The sequence below is a fragment of the Anopheles ziemanni genome, chromosome 2, assembly GCF_943734765.1.
Source record: "Anopheles ziemanni chromosome 2, idAnoZiCoDA_A2_x.2, whole genome shotgun sequence".
Lineage (NCBI taxonomy): Eukaryota > Metazoa > Arthropoda > Insecta > Diptera > Culicidae > Anopheles > Anopheles ziemanni.
Genome location: NC_080705.1, coordinates 82550731 through 82572396, shown reverse-complemented (window position 1 = coordinate 82572396; position 21666 = coordinate 82550731). Strand labels below are relative to the sequence as shown.

Genomic DNA, 21666 nt, shown 5'->3' with positions numbered 1-21666 from the left:
ACCGGCACTCAACTATCGCAACTGCACGCAAACAAAACGAAGACGACCGTTCGACTGCCTGATCCAACGGGGTGGAAAAAGAAACTGCACTAAGTATGCTTACCGTTGGAATCTACTGAACGACTTAACCCCCGAGATGTCCAGAAAAGGCGAACATTCTTAATTATTTCATGTAGCGTCACCTCGTAACATTATCCCGCCGGCACCGGGGGTTTTTTCGGTGCTTGTTCTAGTAATCCGCTTTACGCTTCACCGCTTCGGCAGCCCCCGTTCGCCCGATCGCTAGGCAAGCTTACAGTGTTATCTGCTGCAGAAGAAGATAGTTTTAGCTCCGCTCCCGATAGCGCTACCGCATGGCTACCGCTGCCGCAGGCCGGGTCGGTCTCTTTGTCATGCCGATTCCGTTTCGTCGCCAAGATTCGTTAAGATTCCTGCCGCGCGCACCTTCCGGCTTTTCGGCACCTTTTCAGACAAAGTCGACGTCGGCCGCCGCCGTGCCATGCGAAGAAACTTTATCGTGGGAATAATTGAAAGTAAAATAAAGTCACACTGAGACAACGCGGTACCCGGCCCTACGCTCAACCACAATGAAGGCTGCATGTGTCCAATACCGGGCTTTTATTGTGCGCATGGACGGATAGGGCTAAAGTGAAGCGGAAGGTGGTTTGTGTGTGAGAGAAAAGGCAGACGGAACAGCGCCACAAAGCACCACCGCACCCAAGAAGGATAAAGGCGAAGGATAAATTCTTTCCCGAGGACACCCTCCCCGAACCAACGTTTGGGCTCCGAAAGCCAGTCCGATTAAGGTACGGAGGGCGCCTTTCGTCGAAACTTTGTCCCCGTCTCATTACGATCCTCATAAGTGTTTCGCATCCGGCCGTGCAAACCCCCGGAGCTAGCGATATGCACGCAGGCCGGTGGACGGAGACACTCGAGAAAGGATTCTAATTAAAACATTCTAAGAAGTACAAATCCTCGAAAAGCAAGTGAAAATGTCGTTCTTATGGGTGGTCCATTGAGTTCTTCGATCGTCCGTGCAGCGTTTAAGGAACGACCCGGATGAGGAGGAGGAGGGAGAGTGGCTGGGGTGGGCAGAGGTTCGACACAAGCTGCGAGACAGTCTTGGGCAAATAATGTTCGCACGTTTCGTCGAAGTGGAAACAAATGTTTAACAATGCGTGTCGATTAAATTATTTCCATCCTAAGGATGAAGGCGATTTTATCTTGAAGACCCGAAATGTTAACCACCATATCGCGCATTTGCCAGCAAATGTTAGGGAATATTTGCCGAGCAAAATTAGTTAAGAGTTTTTGACTCGATCTTTGCCATGCGAAGAAAAAGTGCAACGATTAGATTATATTTACGATGTCTGATTTAATAAGTAAAGATGGATAGAAAAGAAATGTCTCCTTGTTGCTTTTTAAATATATCGTCTTACTTATAATTATTCGTTTTTATATATAAATTTTGCACGTGCTTGAACAAATTGCTCTCTTGATAAATGTCTCTAACCAGTACTTTCGTTTTATCCAACAAGATACTTGTAGAACTTAAAATAGAATAGCTATTTAAAAAATGGTCTCAAAACTTTTCCTCTATTTTTTGACTCCAACAGACAAACTGCAATGATTAGCTTTAAAATTATGATATTTGATACTGATTTATATGAATAAAAGTATTCTTCGAAATATTATTGTAATACCATTCTTGTTCAAACCTATCATTTTTACGAATAATTTTCTGTGTGCTCGAATAAATTTCTCTCTTGAAGGACGTCCCTAATCAGTTACTTCCCGTTACCCAACAAAAGTATTGTAAAACTTAAAAAGCACCTTTAAAAAAATGGCTCCAGAAAACCGTCTCCACCTGCGCAGCCGGAATTGGCGGAACCGGAGCAACAAATCGGTGCACCCATTATCATGCAAAGCGAAAAACTTTCCACCTAATCGCTTCATCAAAACTGGCAGTGAGGAAGATTGCTGTTGACGAGATAAAATTAAAACGCAGCGTGCGGCTCATCCTCGGGGAGGGGCTCATGTTTGGGGTAGATTTTACACGTAATATCGTACCGGGCTGCCAAAACTACCTGTTTATAAGCTTCCCAAATTAGCGTGTCTCTTCAGGCCCGCTAGTTTGTGCACATGTTGCGCAGCGTGGCGAACCTCGTAAGTCCGACACGATTAGCGATTTGCTTCTCTTATCTGGGAAGTTTGCCTGTGGCGATGGATATCATGCATAATTTTCCGAACAGAGTAAGAAACAAGGTGGATGCTTTGAAGTGAACTAACAGACGTTGATATCGTTACCAAAACTTGGTGGATTAAAAACATGGAGCTAATCAAAAACATAAAAATAAACTCACCTGTAGATTTTAAGGTAGAATTCATTTGAAGCTTTCAATTTATTTGTTCGGATAGATTCTTAAGAATTGGATAGGTACGGGTGTACGAATCATCAACGTCCATCAATTATTGTTCATCTAAGAAATATGTAATTTAATGATATGTGGATTTGAATTAAACCCTGAATCATGAAAATCTTCTTTTTATCTTTTTTAAAAACTGCATCTTTTAAACACCACTCTTTCGTGTGTCTTAAATACCTCTCGTAGAATTTCATTCGTCCGCTTCATCTTTCGCACATTCACAGGGCAATCGCACCCAGACCGCTTTCCACACCGGCATCCAGAATGGATTAATTTGGAGCCTTCCGCAGGCCTGCTCGTCCAACGGGCCCGCCACCCCCTCACCCACCACCGACGTGCGCGAACCCAACCGCCCGAACCATCGATCAAGCAGCCCGGCCAGATCGAGCGCCAGCGAGCAGTGGACCAGGAACACTTGCGCCGTAATCGTTGCGGCGAGACTCTGCAGCCGGCAGTCGGCGAAAAACTGGTGGTACCATTCCTCCTCGTCCGACAGGTACTGAAGATGGATGTCCTGCTCGGCGTGGTACATCGACACGAACGCGGACACCACGAACAGCAGGAAGCCGACGCCGGAGAGCACCGCCTCGACCGCGTAGCTCAGCGCGCAGCAGCCCTTGTACAGGAACAGGAACGCGTAGAACGAGATCAGGAAGTAGCTGGCGTACAGACCGCAGAACAGCATCTCGTGCGGGAACGGCTCCTGGTGGTGCAGGAAGCCTCGGACGTGCGTGGCGGCGCAAATCAGGCAGCAAATCTTCGCCACCCCACGGCGTCCAGCAGCGCACGCAGTACATCGAGCACGGTCACCAGCAGCGCCGCGAACCAAACGTAGCACAGGAAAAGAACAAATTGTCTTAACATGACAAGTCAATTTGACGGTACACGGTGCGATCGCTTACGGTTTCGACGAGCTTCAGGCCGAGAAACGCCTGCTTTTCCAGCCGCTGCGTGCGAACGGTGCCGCGCCCTTCGCCGACTTCTGGCATGACTTCGCACAAAACCCTCCGGGGGTGTTACGCGAGTGTTTCCCTTTTCCGAACCGAACCGAGAGCTTTCCTCCTTCACACCACAATCGAGAACCCGCCGAGAAACAAACAAGGAATGCGTTCGCTTCCGATACACACCACACCGTTCGATGCGTACGAACCCGCCAAGCTGCCAAGTAATTTATGGTCGCAGTTGCCGTGCGATGTAAAGAGCGCAGTGTGTCAAACAAAAAGAAAAAGGTGTAACACGCCTCCTTCGATATCGACCCGCACGGGACCGCTTGCTGCTCTTAAGAGACTGTTGTGTAATTACACCAACGCGAACATTTTTTCCACCTTGGCTGACTCATCCGACTGACAAACGGGCGTTTTTGGGGACTAGACAAAATCCCGACAAGCGCTGTACATCATGTAACGCTTCTGACGGGAATGATTCGCAGGAAAACGCATGAGGTGGGTGCACGCATCTCATATCGCTGCCAGTTATCATTCATCGTTTTACATCACCCACATCTTCTCATTCCACATTCCTTTTCGTTCCACTGCACGGACACAAAACGGCCGGATGGGAATAAAAATGTGTTATGACAAGGGCACAATGGGACAAATGGGAGTCCCCTAGTGTGGCCGGACGGAAGGAACCTAACAGGAACTCCCTGTGGAGTCCTGTACGCGTACGCCGGGAACGGACATCGTATCGTAATTCCGCTGTTTACTTTAGGCAGTTTGTTTTTAATGGGCTGGAATCCATGAAATCTCCGTACGTTGTAAGACGATATCTTACTTTATCGCCTCTAACCGATCCAGCAACATTAAATGGCCGGTTTGCGTTGTACTGGAGCGAGAAAAGGCACAGAAATGCACGCCGGTGGATGACTAGTTCGGGGTTCTTTCCACGCCCGGATTTTTGTCCATTTGCTGACCATAGAGATGACATCGAAAACACTCTTTGCTGGATGTCTTTAAAACTCCATTTATGTTGCGGTCAGCTTTAGAGTCAATTAAGGGCAATATCCCGGAAACGAAAAGCAAGATTTCAGGCTGTAATATCCAGGTTTGCAAGGAATGTTAAAAACATTTTAGCTGAGGCATATCATAGGGGAAGCAAAATAAACAGTTGTTTGGGGCCCAAGGTTTTCGAGGGCTCCGTCCTTTTTACCCATTTTTTATTTCAATAGTGACGTTGACTTCAAGATTGATAAAACCGTCGGGTTTTAAAAGCTAAACAAAAACTTAGCTTCCCAAAACTCGATATTAAATATTACAATATATTAACTTTTTTAAAACCAACGACAGCTACATAGCTTTCAAAAATGATAGCGATGGTAGTCAAGGTGTTAAAAAAAATCAGTTTGGCTGTCAATTTGGTTCACAGAAAATTATATTTGTAGAAAATGATTCTCTTGAAAAGTTACACTGTTTTCAGGGCCAATTCGTCGGCATCAAGCTGCTCTTTGTTGGTATTAGGCAGTCAATTGCACGCGCACGACTTTTGTTTGGTTTCGTTAGGAAGCACTTTGGGCTGGTTAAGTTTAATTTTGACGTTATCGGTAGCAACATTGGCGCGACGAGAAAATGTCGCGTTGTTGTCGCGCCAATGTTGCTACCGATAACGGCAAAGTTAAACTTAACAAACCCAAACTGGTTCCTAACGATGCCAAACAAAAACCTTGCGCGTGCAATTCACTGCCTACTACTGGCAAAGAGCAGCTTGAAGCCGACGAATTGGCCCTGAAAACAGTGTATTGATGGTTTTGCATGAAATAAGGCTTTTGGCATTGAAAACTTTTCAAACAAATAATATTGAGGAAAATTGAGCTTCAAGTTAAATTCGTCTCCGTTTTAAAAATGGTTGATTTTATAAATATTAAAATTATACATGTTTTGGAAGTGAAGTTGAAATTGAATGACGAATGTTGTCGGAGCCTTCAAATTATAGCTGCTTGTGGCCTCTAGAAAGCATCTGCAGTTGAGAGTAGCAACCTGAAGGTACCTAACATGCATCAGCTTACGGAGAATTCAGGGTTCCTCAAAGCTTTTTTTTACCACGGGGGAAATTTAAGTTCGTTAGAGTAGAGTCATACACCTACAACTTATTCACGTGGAACCGAATCATCAAATGGGAGTGCAAATTTTCCACAGCACTCTACGATAGCATCAAAATGGTGGAAAAATCACGTTTTACTGTCACCAACCCTCCCCACCCTGGGCGCCGTTGGCCTCTTACACTATTCGCTGGCAAAACCTCCTGCAGTTTTCCACGTCTTTAGCGTCTAAACGATCATTTGCCCTGCCGGAGTCCGGAACCTGATATGCATTTTGAGAATGTCCGCAGTCCAACCCAATTTGGCCGGCGTTTACATTATGTAAGCGTGCATTCAGCAAACATCTATCCATGGGGGAAGGGGTCCATGTGTGGTGGGTTGGGAGGCGGGTTGGTTGACAGTTCACCTGCCATCCCGAATGTCGAAGGCACACCAAAAGTTCGCGAAGCTGCGAGGAGTGCTTATTATACGGAGCATGTTCGCATGCAGTGCTCTTGTTTTCTTTTTCTTCCGCCGGAGGTTTACTTCTGCCGAGTCTCCCGAGTTTCCCAAACCCTTCGATCAACACGTTCGAGCGAAGCAGTAAGCTCCACCATTTGTCGGGAATATCAGCCAAGCGGAACTATTAGATATTTACTAATCCTGACAATCGTCGGTGGTAAATGCTATCCTGGATTAGATAGGACAATGCTACCGGTGCCGGTGGTGGATAGCGAAAGAAGTCTTCTAGCATGCGGGAAAAGAAAACCCAAACCTGGTTGTCTTTGGGTACAGGAAGAAAAGTGCGGCACTTAAGTACGGCTCTGCACCCGAGTGCAGCTGGAAGTGGATTGTGGTTGTTCATATCAGGCCAAGCTTGCGGTAGAAAGCGCCGAACGGGTTTGTCTTCCACCCGGTTCGCTGCTCGGCGTGTGGCATTAGTAACGCCAATGGGTTTCGGGACACAACAATCACACAACGGTCGTGTGTGGTTGCTGCACCTTTGCTGGACTCATCCCAACGCCCACCCGGTGTCCTACCCTTCCTTCGGCGAGGCACGGGTTTGATAAAATCCTATTTAAATATTTCCATAATGGAATAAATGATAATGGTTATTACCGTCGTTATCCGCCACGGTACTAACGTTACGGCTGATCCTGCCAGGATGCACAGGGCCGAATGTGGTAAAATCTTGGCGAAAACCCTCCCCGGGTAGCAACCGGTTTGCGGTGCACGGAACTTATGCAAACCTCGACCGGCAACTAATGGTGGCCGGCCAAGGTGCGCCACGAAGAAATATCCACTAGGATTAGGGCGAATAAAAGACAATAGTGGAAATAACAGGAATTGACTGTCTCATTTTTCGCATTAAGCATAACTTTTCCGAGTGGACCACAGGAACCAAATAGAACGAAACTCTAATGGACCACTACATTCTCTTGGCAAACTTACTTTTTGATGAGGAATACTTAACTTGATAATAAAAATATCAAAATGAATAGATTAAGTGGTGACATTAGTAACCACATCATCAACCATCTCTTTTATTTTACATAATTTTAAAAATATATTTTTTCACTATTTATTGATAATTGATGAATCAGTTGGTTAATTTTGATTATCGCCGCATTCGAAACACTCTAAAAAGTTACGATGAATTGACCATGAACATATAGTCCAACTTTTTTCTTAAATAAAAACATAAGGATATATGTGTTCTTACAGAATACAGAAGACAGTTTTTTATTTATTTCGCAATGAAAATGTAAGTTTATGTTTGTAAAAATTTAAACAGAATTTTTACAGTTATGACCATACTTTATTGTTGTTGGAAAAGTTTGGTTAAAAAGCTTTTAAATCATTAAATAAACGATTTCATTTATTCGTAGAACATCAAATAATCGAAAAACATATTTAATGTTTTTTTTTATATTTATTTATAAAACAGACTACAAACGCACTCATTTGTGTGCCCAACGGCTGCTTGTTGTTTCAAAAGGAATTAAATTCTATATCGATGTTTATCATTAAAAATACAACAAGCCCACAAACATTTCCTCTCAGCTGAAATGGCCGACGAATCATCGGCTCCGCTCGAAGCGTAACCGCAAACAGGGAGAAAAAAAACCTACTTAAAAAAAGGCCACAGGTAACGTTTCAGAAACGACCACCGAGACCAGGGGGGGGGGGGGGGGGGGTCGGAATCGGAAACAAAGAACGCTCCGAAACCTAATCATCGCCCAACAGGGAAAAGGAGTGTTTCTTTGGAGATTTTACTAATGGCTTTTGGGGCGTATGTCACCACTTGGCCGAGCCGGAGGCCACCTAGAACAGAGGGAAAAAAGAACCCAGAACCCTGGCCACTTCCTTCACGATAATGCGATCCCACAGGAAACCGCTCCGTCCCCTCCCCCCCCCCCCTCTCACAAAAGTCCCCGAACTGCCCAACGCAGCAGGACAAACCGCTCCGTGCTACATTTACCGGCACACCTCACGCACACCGACGTACTGCCGGCAGTTGGTCAGGTTTTTCGAGACCGGTCGGCCGCCGAGTCGATGTGTAACCGGCCCGTCGATGTCGATGGTAATGCTAAGAAACATAAATTATGTAACACCCTCACTGAAATCCGATTGAAGGCCTTGGTTACTCGGCACAAAACCTCGGCACGGCACCAATTTCCGGCCACACGAGAACGCCGGGGCCCCGTACTTTAAGGATTGTGAATATTTCAACCCACAAGACCACATGCAAGCCATCTCACGGCACTTTTATCCTATCGATTCCTAGGGCCGGCACAGACACGCACACACACACACACACAAACACACCCGGTGCCCCGGTGCCATGACCTCCGCCTCGCCGACACCATTGTCACCGCGCGGTTCGGCTTTCGGATCGGAATGTGACTAATTGGCAAATCGCTGCGTGCACGGCACGGTAGAAAACTGATGGGATGATTTATTCAGACTTGAAAATTCAAACCACGGGTTCGGGGAGGGGCGAACGGGAGGGAGGGGTAAGCGAGTTAATAATTGATCGTATCTAAAAGTGCGGGCTAGAATTTCGCAGCTCGTCTGAATAATGCAAGAAACAATGTTACACACTTTTCATCATCATGAAGCTTCGGTGAGCTGCGTTAGCTCGGCGACTCCTCAGCATTTCCTCGAAAACTACTGGCGGGGGAGGGGGGGTTGGACACGTTGGCGAAAGTCACTCGTAAATCGATCAACATTACACACTCTACCGTAGGCCGGCCTGTTAAACCGTTTCTAGAACGTCTCGAAACGCCAGCCCATGTGCCACGGTGCTGGGAGGAAAACCCACGAGAAAGACACTCCCACTGGGCGGATGAAAAGCTCATTTCTCAGACGTCCGCTACGACGGAAACGGTGCAATACTTTCCCGCTGTAGGAAACATCTTTCACACAGGTGTTGGTTTTCTAAAACATTATTTTATTGTAAGCTAATCCTCCTTTACTCGCCACAGTTCTCTTCCACACGCTGGTGAAGTGGGTATGAATTCATTCGGATAAAAATCGCCCAAATGCGATGCTAACGAATATCACACTTTTCCTCCTGGCCGCTATCGATTGGATGGCAATAATTCAACGACAGTATCCTGCACACACCAGTTGGAAGATATTTTCCAGAATCGAACTGCTGGTCCACTAAAACGGTGCAACCCAACCAGGAAGCCGAGGCCTCCTCGCTGGCAGCTGCGACTGATGTACGCGTTGCTGTCTCTGCTGCCGGCGGTGATCATGCGCACTTTCCCCGGGTGGTCCGGACCGGTGCTGGTGGACTCACCGAAAGTGAGTGTTTGCCAAAAAGTGGGAGGGGGTTAGCCGTTACACTTCCGAGAGAGCCCTTGTAACGGGGGAGCTTTTTTGGGGAGGTGAAAGTGGAACTTCATCATCACCATCATCGTCAGTGAGTGACCGAAGCCACTCACGGTCCGTTATGAGAAAATGAGTTCGCGTGGGGAAAATCCCCTTCAGGATCCATCATTGAGCGCCGGACTTCCGGCAATTCTCCCTCCCCCCGATGAGCTCACTCACAGATGTTCACTCATTTTTCCGCCCCAAACCTCCATGGTGGACTCATTTTCTGCACCCCCCCCCGCTCCAGTTAGATGGATTTACTTTCCGTGTCACGCTGGAAGGAAAACAAAAAAACAAAAATATGCAAACACATCATCCCAGTCGTGGCTAAGTATTGCTCCGTCAATCCGGGAATGACAGATCGGTAAGGTGAATTTTCCGGTCCGCCATACTGGAAACGCAGGGACGTAGGAAAATCGCTCCCCAAAAAAAAAAAAAAGATAAGACATTCGGTACGCGGTTCTGCGTTAATGCATAACTTTACTTACCACCGTAACTTTGATACGCATAATTATTTCCTTACCAATCATGGCGTGATAAGTACGAAAACTTTTCAACTTGCGCACCTCGGACGGATGGCCGGGGAGGGAAGGGGGGAAAATGAGGAGGGGAAAAAACTTGCTAATTTTATTCCGTCACCGTTTACGATCGGTAATTTGCTGTGTGAAGCGTGGAGCGGTGTTATTGTGTACTTAATACATTTTTCCCCCCCCCGTAAGGCTCATAAACCTGATTTTTGTGATTGTGAGGATGTTTGATGGAAACTAAAGCTGGCTTTAAAAGTTTTCGGTGTTTAACGGCAGATACTTTTTTGAAAGTCTACACAGGATCAGCGATGAAACTATGAACTATTAAACATTTTTAAATCGCCATCAAGCATCAGAAATGATTGTATCTGTAAACAACTTTAAGAGCTATTCCTGCCTTTGCCTCGCGTTGATGCCAACAGTACCCAAGTGCACTATAAAACATTCAGCAGCTTGATGCCGGTAAACAATCCCCTCCGTAACGATGTGGTTAGGATAAATGGCACGCATTTTCCCCAAAAAATACCCACCTGAAATCATAACGTGGAAATTTACGCATTGCAAATATCGTTAAATCCATACCGGAAGGTGGAGAGTGGGAATGGGAAGTGAGCACGAGATCAGTTGAACCTACGGGGGCCTCACCAGAAGTACTACCCCTGCCGTCGCACCGACCGTTCCGACGCTGTAAAAAGCGTTATAAACCGTGCTTATTAATACTGCTAAGTGGTGACCACAAATCAACCGACCAAACCAACGACGTCTACGGCGACCAATTAAACACATCATATTAGTGGTTAGCTCGGTGCGACTGGAGGATTAGGAGGAACGACTGGCTGAAGGTGATAAAGTAAATTATTAATGCCGAAACTCATCAAACGCACGTTGGCAAAGTGTTGCAAAGTGCTCGCCGCCGCTGCCGCTTTGAAGCGTCCCGTATTTCCCTCGGAACCGTTTAAGGGCGAGTGGAGATGGATGCCGACGATAGCAACCTGTCATTAGCCTTCCACCGTGCCACACGGCTCGCTGTCGATGACAAATCCCCTTTCGTAGGGGCGGTGAGGCTCGGGAGATGTTGGAGGTGGTGCCCCGTAATCCGGCCGATGATTACCACGCACGAAATGGGGAAGAAGGGCGGAAGAAAACCAGCGAAAAAGTGGAAGAAAAAATAATAATAGATTGGCTACTTTTCACGCACTTTCCCCGGGGTAAGGCTCCGAGGCTATGGCTCAGCTTCCAGATCTGCCACCAGCGACTGGGCGGCTCCATCGGCATCGGCAACAACAACATCTGGAAGAGGAAAAACACCAACAACCAACCGGGACGAAGAAAAAAGTAAACACACCGAGAAACACCGAGCCGACGCTCAAGAAAAATGAGATAATTTCCCAGATAACAAAACCAAGACATCCGAAATGGTTCCCTCCTCTGGCTGCTGGCAGGCCGGGATCCCGAAAACATCCAGCCACCACCACCACCCCCGCCTAGTGCCGAGCCACCCCGGTGGCTCAACCGCACGCCTAAACATAAATAATCCAATCAAAGATATAAATTACTTCCCATTACCGCTGGCATATTTCATTTTCAAAATTAATTGAAGCTCGTGGTGTTGAATCGTATGCATCGCCCGGCATTCGTACACACGGGTGTCGCGGGGGAAGGAAAAACATTGGTCGCCTCCACAGCCAGCACCTTGGCGCTTAAGGACCGGTTTGGGGAGTTTGGGGGAAATTAAGGATGATCGGAGCCCAGAAGCTTTACTCGACTCGTGTTGATGGGGCGAGGGAAAAGATGCCTTTTGTTTGAAAGCTCCTATCATTCGCCAGCGTTAACCGCAATCTTTCACCGACACGTCCTCGTCAAGGTAAACACATGAAAGGTTTCGTGGAAAGCACAGTTATCGTCGCGAAAGGGGGAAAGAACAGGAAAAGCACCACCGCCTTCTTTGCGGAGCCAAGCTAAACAAACACCGTCGAATGCTTTTAACACTTTTTCGCCATTCGGTTCGTTCACAATGGATTAACCGAACGACGAAACGTCGAAAGAGTTTACTTCCACAGGCTGAAAATTATTTGAATGAGAAAGAGAGATTTTTAATGAATTTTCGATTTAGGTCACGAGTAGATTTAATTCATCTTAAACTTTATCTTCATTTTAATTTACCAGATTTTGAATGATAAAACAAAATCTCAGCTTCAAGAACGAATAAAACTCGTTTCCCGAATTAGACCCAGCACGTTTGTAAAAAGGTGCGTGCAGGTGTTTCGCTTAAAATTAGAAAGTTAACCCACCAGCTTTACTTTCCAAATAAAAATCAGTAATCAGACAAGCTTCAGCCCGTTTGCGGACGTTAAGGACCTGCAAGACGAAGAAATAAATAAGTCGAGTAAGCGATAGAACCAACTCCTGATAAGCTACTACTCCGTGCCAGCAGTCCACAATAATGACATCTGAGGTTAGTAAATTCTCTAATCAAATCAGACGGCTGTTTTCTTTTTCTTTCTCCGGCTCGTACTGGCAAGTGCTTGTGGTTGTGGTTCGTGCCAGCTCAAAAAGAAATAAACCATCCAGCATATAATGGTGCGGCGCAATTCTATGGGTCCGTTCTGACCATTTCAGCGTTCGTTTTCGTGCAGCTTTTCTTTCTCGATTTTCTCAATTTTTTTTCTCTGCTGAGTTATCTTGACATTGGTTGGATATGTGGAGGGCCTTGTTTTTTTTCTCTTACTTGTACTTCCAGTTAAAGAAATTATTTTTCCTTTTTGTAAACCCCCTTACCGTACCGTTTGCATCGGAGTTTTCACCAGGCTGGCACAATTTTGGGACGGCGAAAGATTTGCCCCGTTTGTTGTGTTTGTCCGGGGAAGATTGAGAATCTTCCATTATCTCCTCACCGGTGGCCAGCGTCCAACATGAAACGGACCGACCGACCAAAGAAACAACCAACGCTCACGAATGCCGTGCGGCCACGGCGTATGTCTTCCCTCCTCCCCAGGCAAAGCACACTCCAACGAAAACAACCGGCAGCATCTGGTGAGATATTATGTTTTGCAAGGGAAGCGTAGAAAAAAACGGCGCAACATCTAGCTACCATCAACTTCACGGGTCGTCTCGGAACAGGCCCTTACACTAGCGCCACGATCCGATCAACGACCGGGCGTTACTTTAATGGCGGCATTTGGTGATTGCCTTCACCCGGTAGGGGACACCCGTTTCCTCCCGCGGGGGGGGGGGGGGGGGGCGGTTTTGGATACTAAACATACTTAGCCCCAATCACGCCTGCTTGTGCGGCAAGAATTTATCATCGCGAGTCCCTTTCGGTGCTTCCATCAAAAGCCCCCTAAGGATGTTTTAGAGCGGCGAATGAGAAATTACCCGGTGAAACATTTGACAATTAGATCCGCCTGAACGATTTGCAACGAGCACTAGAGTCGAGGATTGGAAATGGTAATCTGAGGGCTATCGCTATGAAAAAAGAACACAAAAAGCGTATTTAATAGATTTTAATTTTACCATAACTTTAAGTGAATTTTACATTTCTATATAGGGTAACTGTACCAATAGTAGTGCACTTAGTACTGTAAATACCAATTAGGTGTAATTTATGAGTGTTAAGTACACAATATTCTACATATTTGAAACAATTATGATCGAAACATGACTTTTCTTCTGAAAAACAACTATTTTCACCGTAGCCCATACAAAATACACGAACAAAAGCGTATTTTTCTTCCTAGTCGGTTGCTCCTATAATGGTGGTATGTTGTAAAGAAGTTGTGGTATCGTGTTCCTATAGTGGTGGTAGTACGAACTTGAATATATTTTGACTATGACATATTTTTGAAGCATATTTCAAGCAAAACGGTAAAAATACTCCTTGACCAATGCGTTGTCATTGAAAAGACTGTATTGTTTTAGAGAAATATGTCCAATTATAATTCATAAAAAATGGTTTGAATATTACAGCTAAAACTATAGTATATGCTTCATAGTGTATCTTTCGCCCGCTTTCTCTTTTCTTTCCTCTGCTTCTTCTGCTGAGCCTCCTCCTGTTTACGCCGTCTAAGTCTTGCTTTTGGGGGGTGCCCATGGAGCAGCGGTAGCGCGAGGAAACACCACACCACAGATGTGGGATCGAATCTCGAGTCTGGCACCCTCCGGTATTACGAACGGCTGACCACCGATCTATAATATACCGTCTTTCGGTCACACAAACTCTCTTCGGAGAGAGGCCTTGTCCCACTAGGGGATGTCGTGCCACATTAAAAAAAAAAAAAGTCTTGCTTTTTCGATTCTCTCCAGTTCCACTTTGTTTATTTTGTAGAAACTGAATAAAATCACTAAATTTACCTGATTGTATTGATCAAAAACGGAATAAAACAAAAATATACACGTTCCTTTCTTCTGTGTGTTACTTGTGAAAAATCTATGGCTACTATAAAAACATCTTAGGTTTTTGTGCCTATAGTCTTCTTCTTGGCGTAACGACCTTGTTGGTCATGCCTGCCCTGTAAAGGGCTTACGAGACTTTTTACCCTATGTGTACGTGGATAGTCAGTCCTCTCGTACAGGGGAGGGTCCGGTCTCGGTTGGGATTCGAGCCCACGCCGTCGAGGTGGTGAGCCCCGGCGCTCATGGGCCGATTTTGTGCCTATAGTGGTACTATCAAAGACAATCAACAGACAGGTCGGGTCAAAGCTGTGTTTTGCTCCGCCATTGTTGTGACAGTTGGTAAAAAAATGTTTACAAAATTTCCAGGATACTTGTGGGAGATCTTCGCCAAAATCTTCGCGAAATAGGTAATTGGTAATTCTAGATCACAGTATCCATGGTTTTGCGGGTAGAAACTGCTCTTCTGTGTGAAATCATGGGATATAGATCCTTTTGCCCTCCGTGATTGCCGAAATTAAGTGTGTTGGTCTGCTTTATACGGAGCCTTCCTCAAGAACATATTTCGAACGCCTCAACTCTTTGTTCTGTTGATGAAACATACCAAATTTACAGTTTTACCCCACTTTCTTCGCCGTTCGTGAGAAATAAACAAAATTTTAACCAACTGTCAAAAATTTTCCCACGGTTTTCGGCTCGTTACATGGTATGCTGCGACCTGTCTGTTAATTGACTTTGGGTACTATGGTAAAAACTATGAAAATAGAATAAAATTATGCTAAAATGCACTAAGTTCGTATAAATCAATTAAATTGAGGTATATAAGTAGCGAAATCATATGGTTTTAATGATTTGGTAGTGATTTATAGCCTAAAGGAAATCATGATATTCGATATAGCTTCTTAAGGAATGAGGCATATTGGGACAACCTGTTTAAAAATTTGAATTTTGGAGCTTCTATATTTAGCGTGTTCTTTTCTCAACAAATTAATCAAACCGTTCGCGATGAAGTCTGAGATCGGAAGAATCGAATTTTATTCCTACTTACTAAATTACACTAAGCACACTACTACATCTTCAAAGCTAAAATTCAATAGTGTCTCGATTTGAGGTAACGCACATTTTTATAAAATATACAGTGCTGTGCGCAATTGTAAGGCTGCCACAATACTCCTCTCCTAGACTAGGATCCCTCTATTGGTATCTGGAAGGGATAATAACTCGTCTGCCAGAGCGAGTTACTCTAGTCGGTGGAATCTCGGCAGGAGTTGTGGCTGCTGGTTCTGTTGACGTTGGCTGTTCACTGCATATGTACGCGGGTTTCAAACGGTCGATCGAAATGTTGACTTCACGTCCCCGTATGCTCAATTTGAAAAACTTTTCCGTTCGATTAAGAATCTCGAATGGTCCTTCATACGGAGACGATAACGATGGTCTTATTGAATCGTTGCGAACGAAGACGCTCTTACATGTTCGCAGGTCCTGGTGCATGAAAATGTTTCGCTTCCCGTGCCTGGCAGTCTCTTGGGGGCGAAGATCACGCATAGTCGATCGGAGTTTAGCGACGAATTCTGTTTCGTTAGGTCTCTGCAGGTTGTCAAAAAAAAAAATTCGGACGGTATCTTGAGAGTCGTGCCTTCGGCAGGCGAAGTTTTGATGTCCTCTTTGTAGGTTGTCCGTAACCCAAGTAAAATTACCGGTAGATGTTGACTCCAGTAGTTGGGATCGTGGCAAAGGATCGACGACTTAAGGGTCCTATGCCATCGTTCGATGATTCCATTACACTGGGGGTGGTAGGCAGTCGTGCTCAGGTGTTTGGATCCGATCAAACGATGATTTGAATTGTCGTCCTTGATCAGACGATATGAAGGCGGGAACACCGAATCGGGATATCCATCCGGAGACTAGAGCTTCGGCGATTGAAGACGCGGTCATGTCCGGCATGGGGAATGCTTCCGGCCTCCGAGTGAACCTATCGATGACTGTAAGACAGTAACGGTTTCCTTTACTCGTAGGGAAGGGTCCCACGATGTCGATATTAATGTGCGAAAATCGGCTGTCCGGTGCTAGGTACCGCGCTATTGGCGACTGCGTATGTCGAGTCACTTTCGAGCGTTGGCATTGGAGGCAGTTTCTGGCGAAGGCGATGCTGTCCTTTCGAATGTTCGGCCAAACAAATCTCTCAGTCATTAATTTGGCTGTTGCACGAGTGCCAGGGTGGGATAGATGATGCGTTGCCTGGAAAGCTGCGTTGCGAAACCGCTTTGTAACGAAAGGACGAATGCTGTTACTCGAACAATCACAAAGCAGTTGATGCCTTCCGCCTGGAACCGAAAAATATTTTAGAATCAATGAAGATTTAATTTTACCCTGCTGAATATCCTGTAGTTCGCCGTCCTCAGCTAGCGCGTCGAAATCAAGCACTGGCACAGTTTGGATGCTTTCGATGCGAGAGAGTAGGTCTGCTACGATGTTGTCCTTGCCCACTATGTGCCTGATGTCTGTCGTTAACTGCCCGATGAAGTCCAATTGGCGAACTTGTCTGTTGGATGCTTTATCAAGCTTCTGCTGGAAAGCGTAGATGATCGGTTTATGGTCTGTGTATATGTGGCAACTCCGTCCTTCTAACATAAACTTGAAGTGCCGCACTGCGAGGAATATAGCAGTGAGTTCACGATCGTATGTACTGTAGCGTAGTTGAGCGGGGTTAAACTTCTTCGAAAAAAATCCAAGCGGCTGAACCTTATCATCGACAATTTGGTGAAGGACCGCGCCTGCGGCAATATCTGAAGCGTCAACCCAGAGGGACAATTCACCTGTTTTAACGGGGTGAGCCAGTAGGGTTGCTTCGGCGAGCTGAGTTTTGCATTTTGCAAATGCAGCTTTTGTTTCGTCGGTCCACGTCAACGGCGTACGATCGTTGCGCTTATTGCCGGGTGTCATTGCTAATAACGGTTATTACGGATTGGGATGGTTCATCTTTTGAACACTCCGCAGAAGATCAAAGAACATTTCATGGAAGAACAAATAACTCCATTGTATATATATCGGCGTAGAACTAGGATTTTATTCCACTAAAACGACTATTGGTATTAGCTTCACTATGGGTGCACTTACCCTAAAGCTATTAATTTTGTTTCTCTTATAAATGTTCTAAAGAGAAACAAAATAATTCATAAAGGAAAACAACGGTACATCAGAAAAAAGGCTTAGTTGTATAACATTTTATTGAAAAATATATATGATAAACGCATCACTATAATTTTTATCTTTTGACTGTCTCTTTAATTTATTTTACCATAAACCGTTTGCTACATTTTCCTTCAATACTTCCCGAAAAATTGCTTGTAAATGCATGCAATTTACGTGCCTGAGGGGACTCAGTTTTCCAGTTTTCTTTATTGTTAAAGCTTTGCGGAATCAGTTACGTTACCAAACCAGCGATGGTGAGGTGAAACTAATTGGTGCACCAGCTAAGCCCCCGAGTGGTATGTTGAACAGATAAGTATGGGACTAATTTGGCCATGTCTTGGTGCAGCCGGGTCGGCAGCCTCCACCGACAGTTTCTCCTGCACCCCACCAAGATGCCGAGTTCCGGCGACATTGGAAAACCACGGCTCGCACCGTAGCGCTAAAAAACCGTTAAATGTTTCGGTCGTTTTCCATCCGGTCGTCGCCACTCCGGAAGCAGCTCTTTCCCGGTGCCCCTGCCCCCTGGGGGCCTTTTAATGATGACTGTCGCCTCTTCCACCAGCAAAACAATGCGAGAAAGATTGTCTCGAGTGGCCTGTAACATCTGCGTCTCGTCTAATGAGGAAAGTATTTTCTTAATTACGTAATAATACTATTTTTGGTTTTGCTCGAGAAGCCGAGACCGAAACTGTCTCCACTCGTTAGTGCCGGGAAACTCGTTGGGCCGTCCGTCCAGGCGAAGGCTAGGAGTGCCATAGTGGTATGGGGCTTGTGGTGACGGCAAACGGCAGGATAAATGACAATCACAGCTGCCGGAGTGTAAGTAACCGGAGCTGAAGTCGGACAAGTCATCGGGCTCGACGCCAAAATGCGAAACCCCGGGCCCACTGGAGAATGTTAATGCGCCCGGAGCTTGCCTCGAATGACATTTTGCCTAATTTCACCGAAGAATTCATAGACTTTTGCCACGAGATGAATGTAAATGAGTGGACCGGGTGGAAGTAAGACGGTGCGACCGAGACCTTCGCAAACGAGAACGAGAGAAAGCGAGAGAGGGAGTGGCACGGGTGAGTGTGTAAGAAACCCTCCCGACCAACCCCTTTGGCGAAGGACATTGACCTGGGCGACGGGACGATGGCGTGGCACGTCCGGCGGTGACATTCGATTTCCGGCCAGGAGTTTATTTTAAAACGCCACTTGGGCGCAAAGTTATCTGTGCATTTTCTTGACAAGTTTATTAAAATCCGTTCCATTCCAGTGGCCCCGAGACAGATTCCCGTGCAATCATTGGCATCACATCTCCATCGTTCGCATCTGCTATCGGGAGATATTGGATCGGGTTGGTTTGCAAGGGGGGAACACTACTTGCTAACCCTTCCGAGGTGATAGCAACTATTTTCCACAATGCTGTTCTCTGGATGGACTCATAATTTGTTTATATCTTTTTCCAATTCCATACGAACTTTATTGAGATTGAATTGAAATAATATGGTTACATGTTTTATGAATAAAGCAAAATGTGAGTAATTTTTAAATTTGTTTTTGAATGATGTAAACCTAGTTTAAAAATAAAACAAATGAAAAATATTAGCAAATCAATAAACAATATATCATGCAATCAAATTGGAGTATCGTAAGTAAACTTAACATAGTAAAATTGTCATTTTTTTTTAAATGTGTATAAATTTTTAAACTATGATCTAAACACCGCTCACGGTAAACTTGTCTCACGTTTTCTTTAACACTAAAACCCAAATAGCGGTCATGTTGACCGCAACACGATTTTAGATTTAATGTCTTAAAAATGACTGAACATTTTGGTGGTATAAAAATTGCTTGAAGTTAAAGTTACATCTACAAAAAAAAATATCGGTTTGACCCGATGTGTGCAAGCAATGATTTATAATTTTTTTATTATAGGCTATGAAAATTTAAATTATAATATTTTTATTGAACTTCGAAATTGATTCATTTGTTTGAGATGTATTACAATCCTTCTTAAAATATGGTCTACGATTTCATTATTCAATTTCCATTATTTCATAGGCATTTATGTTATAAGTTATCTTCAATTGTAAGCCCCATAAGAAGCAATACTTGAACGCCTAAGGATGTATTTTAAATATTTTAAATAACAACTGGTAGGTAGATTGCGATCATCCTCCTTAGTGAAAGATAACCTATGCAGTATGTGTGCAATGAAAGAACAATGAATTGTTTTGATACATATAGAAAATTGGTACCACATCTGTCTCATACAAAATAACAATTTATTAAAGATTTTTAAGCCCATATTAAAAGACTCTCCTTGAAAAACGTTCAGAAAACTTTCAACCCTTGCGTAAGTGAATTGCCTCACCGCAAGTGAACCCATCATTTCAAAACACAAAGCACCCCGATGAAACATTCATCGAGCCGTAACGTTTTGTAATTTGGGGGACATTAGAAACTTCCGGAAATTAATCAACGAGCGGCGCTAGTGGACGGGCGAGTTTTTGGGAACAGCTATCATTCAAAATCTTCCCTCCAAACGATAGAACAAGAATCCCGCCCGTGGAGTGGACGCCATCCATTCAAATGGGGGGACAAACGCAACACCAACGCACCCGGCCAAGTGATTCGTCTCCATCGAGCTTATCCCCGATATAAGCTACCGGGTTCTTACGCAAGGTTCATGGCGAGAAAAGAACTAACCAGGAGAGGAAAAAAAGCAAACACCCCCAAGGGGGGCATATCGCCCACCATTGGCTTTTCCCGTCGTTGGTTCCTCCAACGAGCGGGCCGCCCTACATTAATCAAGATTACACTTGTCCTGTTTCGTCTTCGAATCATCGCCGCAGGCCTAATCCGGTGTGCTTCCGGCGCTGACAAGACGTGAAAGTGCAGTAAGTAAGTTCCGCCTCGAGATCCGTCCCGGGCGGGCTTGATAAATATGTCAACTGACTTCTAACGGGTGGGAGGGAGGGTGACTATGATGGTGACAGTGTGTGGGTGTGGCAGGATGTGTGTGTGTGTGTTTGGTTTTAGCCTACGCCCTCAAGCGCTCCACAGGGTAGAACGGGCTGCAATCCGGAATCCGATACGCACTGGCAGAACAAACATAAATCTTGCACCATGCCTTACATGCACGAAAGCGGTAAAATATTACGATCGATTCTAAAATTCCGCCACTTTTTGTCACCGCAATAATGTTGCCGGTGTTGGAATAATATTTTTTCTCCTCACTGTACCTCATATCACTGTCACAGTGCTTCCTTTCATTTGCCCCTCTTTTTTACCGCTCATTGCTGTGCTACATGTTCCGGCGCTTTCGGCCGGAGCGGCCATTCCCGGTTCTCACACTTGACCACACCGTCGTCGCCGGCACGTTACGTAATAAAGTGTGGGTGGGCGCCCGTAAGGAAGCGTATTGGAGTTGACAGAATCAGAACTCATCCACCCACCGGGGGCGTGTGTGGGGTGGAAGAGCCAAAGGCAAAGAAAAACCCGGCCCCAAAGGGGGAGGACTCGGGCGCAGGGAATGGACCGCTCCCGAAAAGAGAGCGGAAACTTTCAATCGTGTAACTGTCTCGGTTTGAGCGATTTATGGATCGCTATAATTAAGCGGCTACAATATCTACCCTCCATTAGGGGGAGGTTGGGTTCCAAGTTTGCACAAGAAGCTCCTAAGTATGGGACTAGGGAAGGGGGAAAGAAGGGGGGTGTTTATTTTACGCATCGTTTACCTCACGACGGAAAGCATCAACTACGCCGTCGTGGATAAAGGGCGAACGCACAAAAAAAAAACGCAAGCCGGTTTGTGTCTCGTAGCCAGATTGATAGGAGGCTGGGAAGGATTTCTTCAGATCCGCCCACCCTTGCCTCCCGAGGGTACCTTGCCCTGTACTGCAAAAAGCCACCGTTTTCGTTTCATAAAACTTCCAGCAAGAAGTGATTCATTTTTCTCGTTCTGCTTAAAACGTGAATCAATCTTGATTTAATTAGAAAAAAAACTCCCTTAAGCCCTCCCTGTATCTTGAGTGTACCGACGTCCAATGCCTCTTTGCTCCTTGAACTTTCCCTACAAAGCAAGGAAAAAACACACGAAACGCTCACCATCGGAAGGAAAACCACGACATAGCCATTGCTGCCTGCACCGGCAAACCGCAGAAGCGACACGAACGAAATCACGGCGACCTGCCGTGGTCCGGGAAAACGCCCCACCGAGGGACTGGAAAAGCGAAATTTAACCGACCGA

The 21666-nt window shown here is 45.4% G+C and overlaps 1 protein-coding gene across 1 annotated transcript; it reads right to left on the bottom strand.

Annotated features, from left to right (window-relative positions):
• Positions 1-2616: 2616 nt before the first annotated feature.
• On the bottom strand, positions 2617-3415 carry LOC131294552 (uncharacterized). The gene is made up of 2 exons (XM_058322596.1): positions 3329-3415; positions 2617-3183 (listed from the first exon to the last, which is right to left on the bottom strand). Exons 1-2 carry the CDS (start codon positions 3413-3415, stop codon positions 2617-2619), a joined length of 654 nt encoding a protein of 217 aa, XP_058178579.1.
• Positions 3416-21666: the final 18251 nt, after the last annotated feature.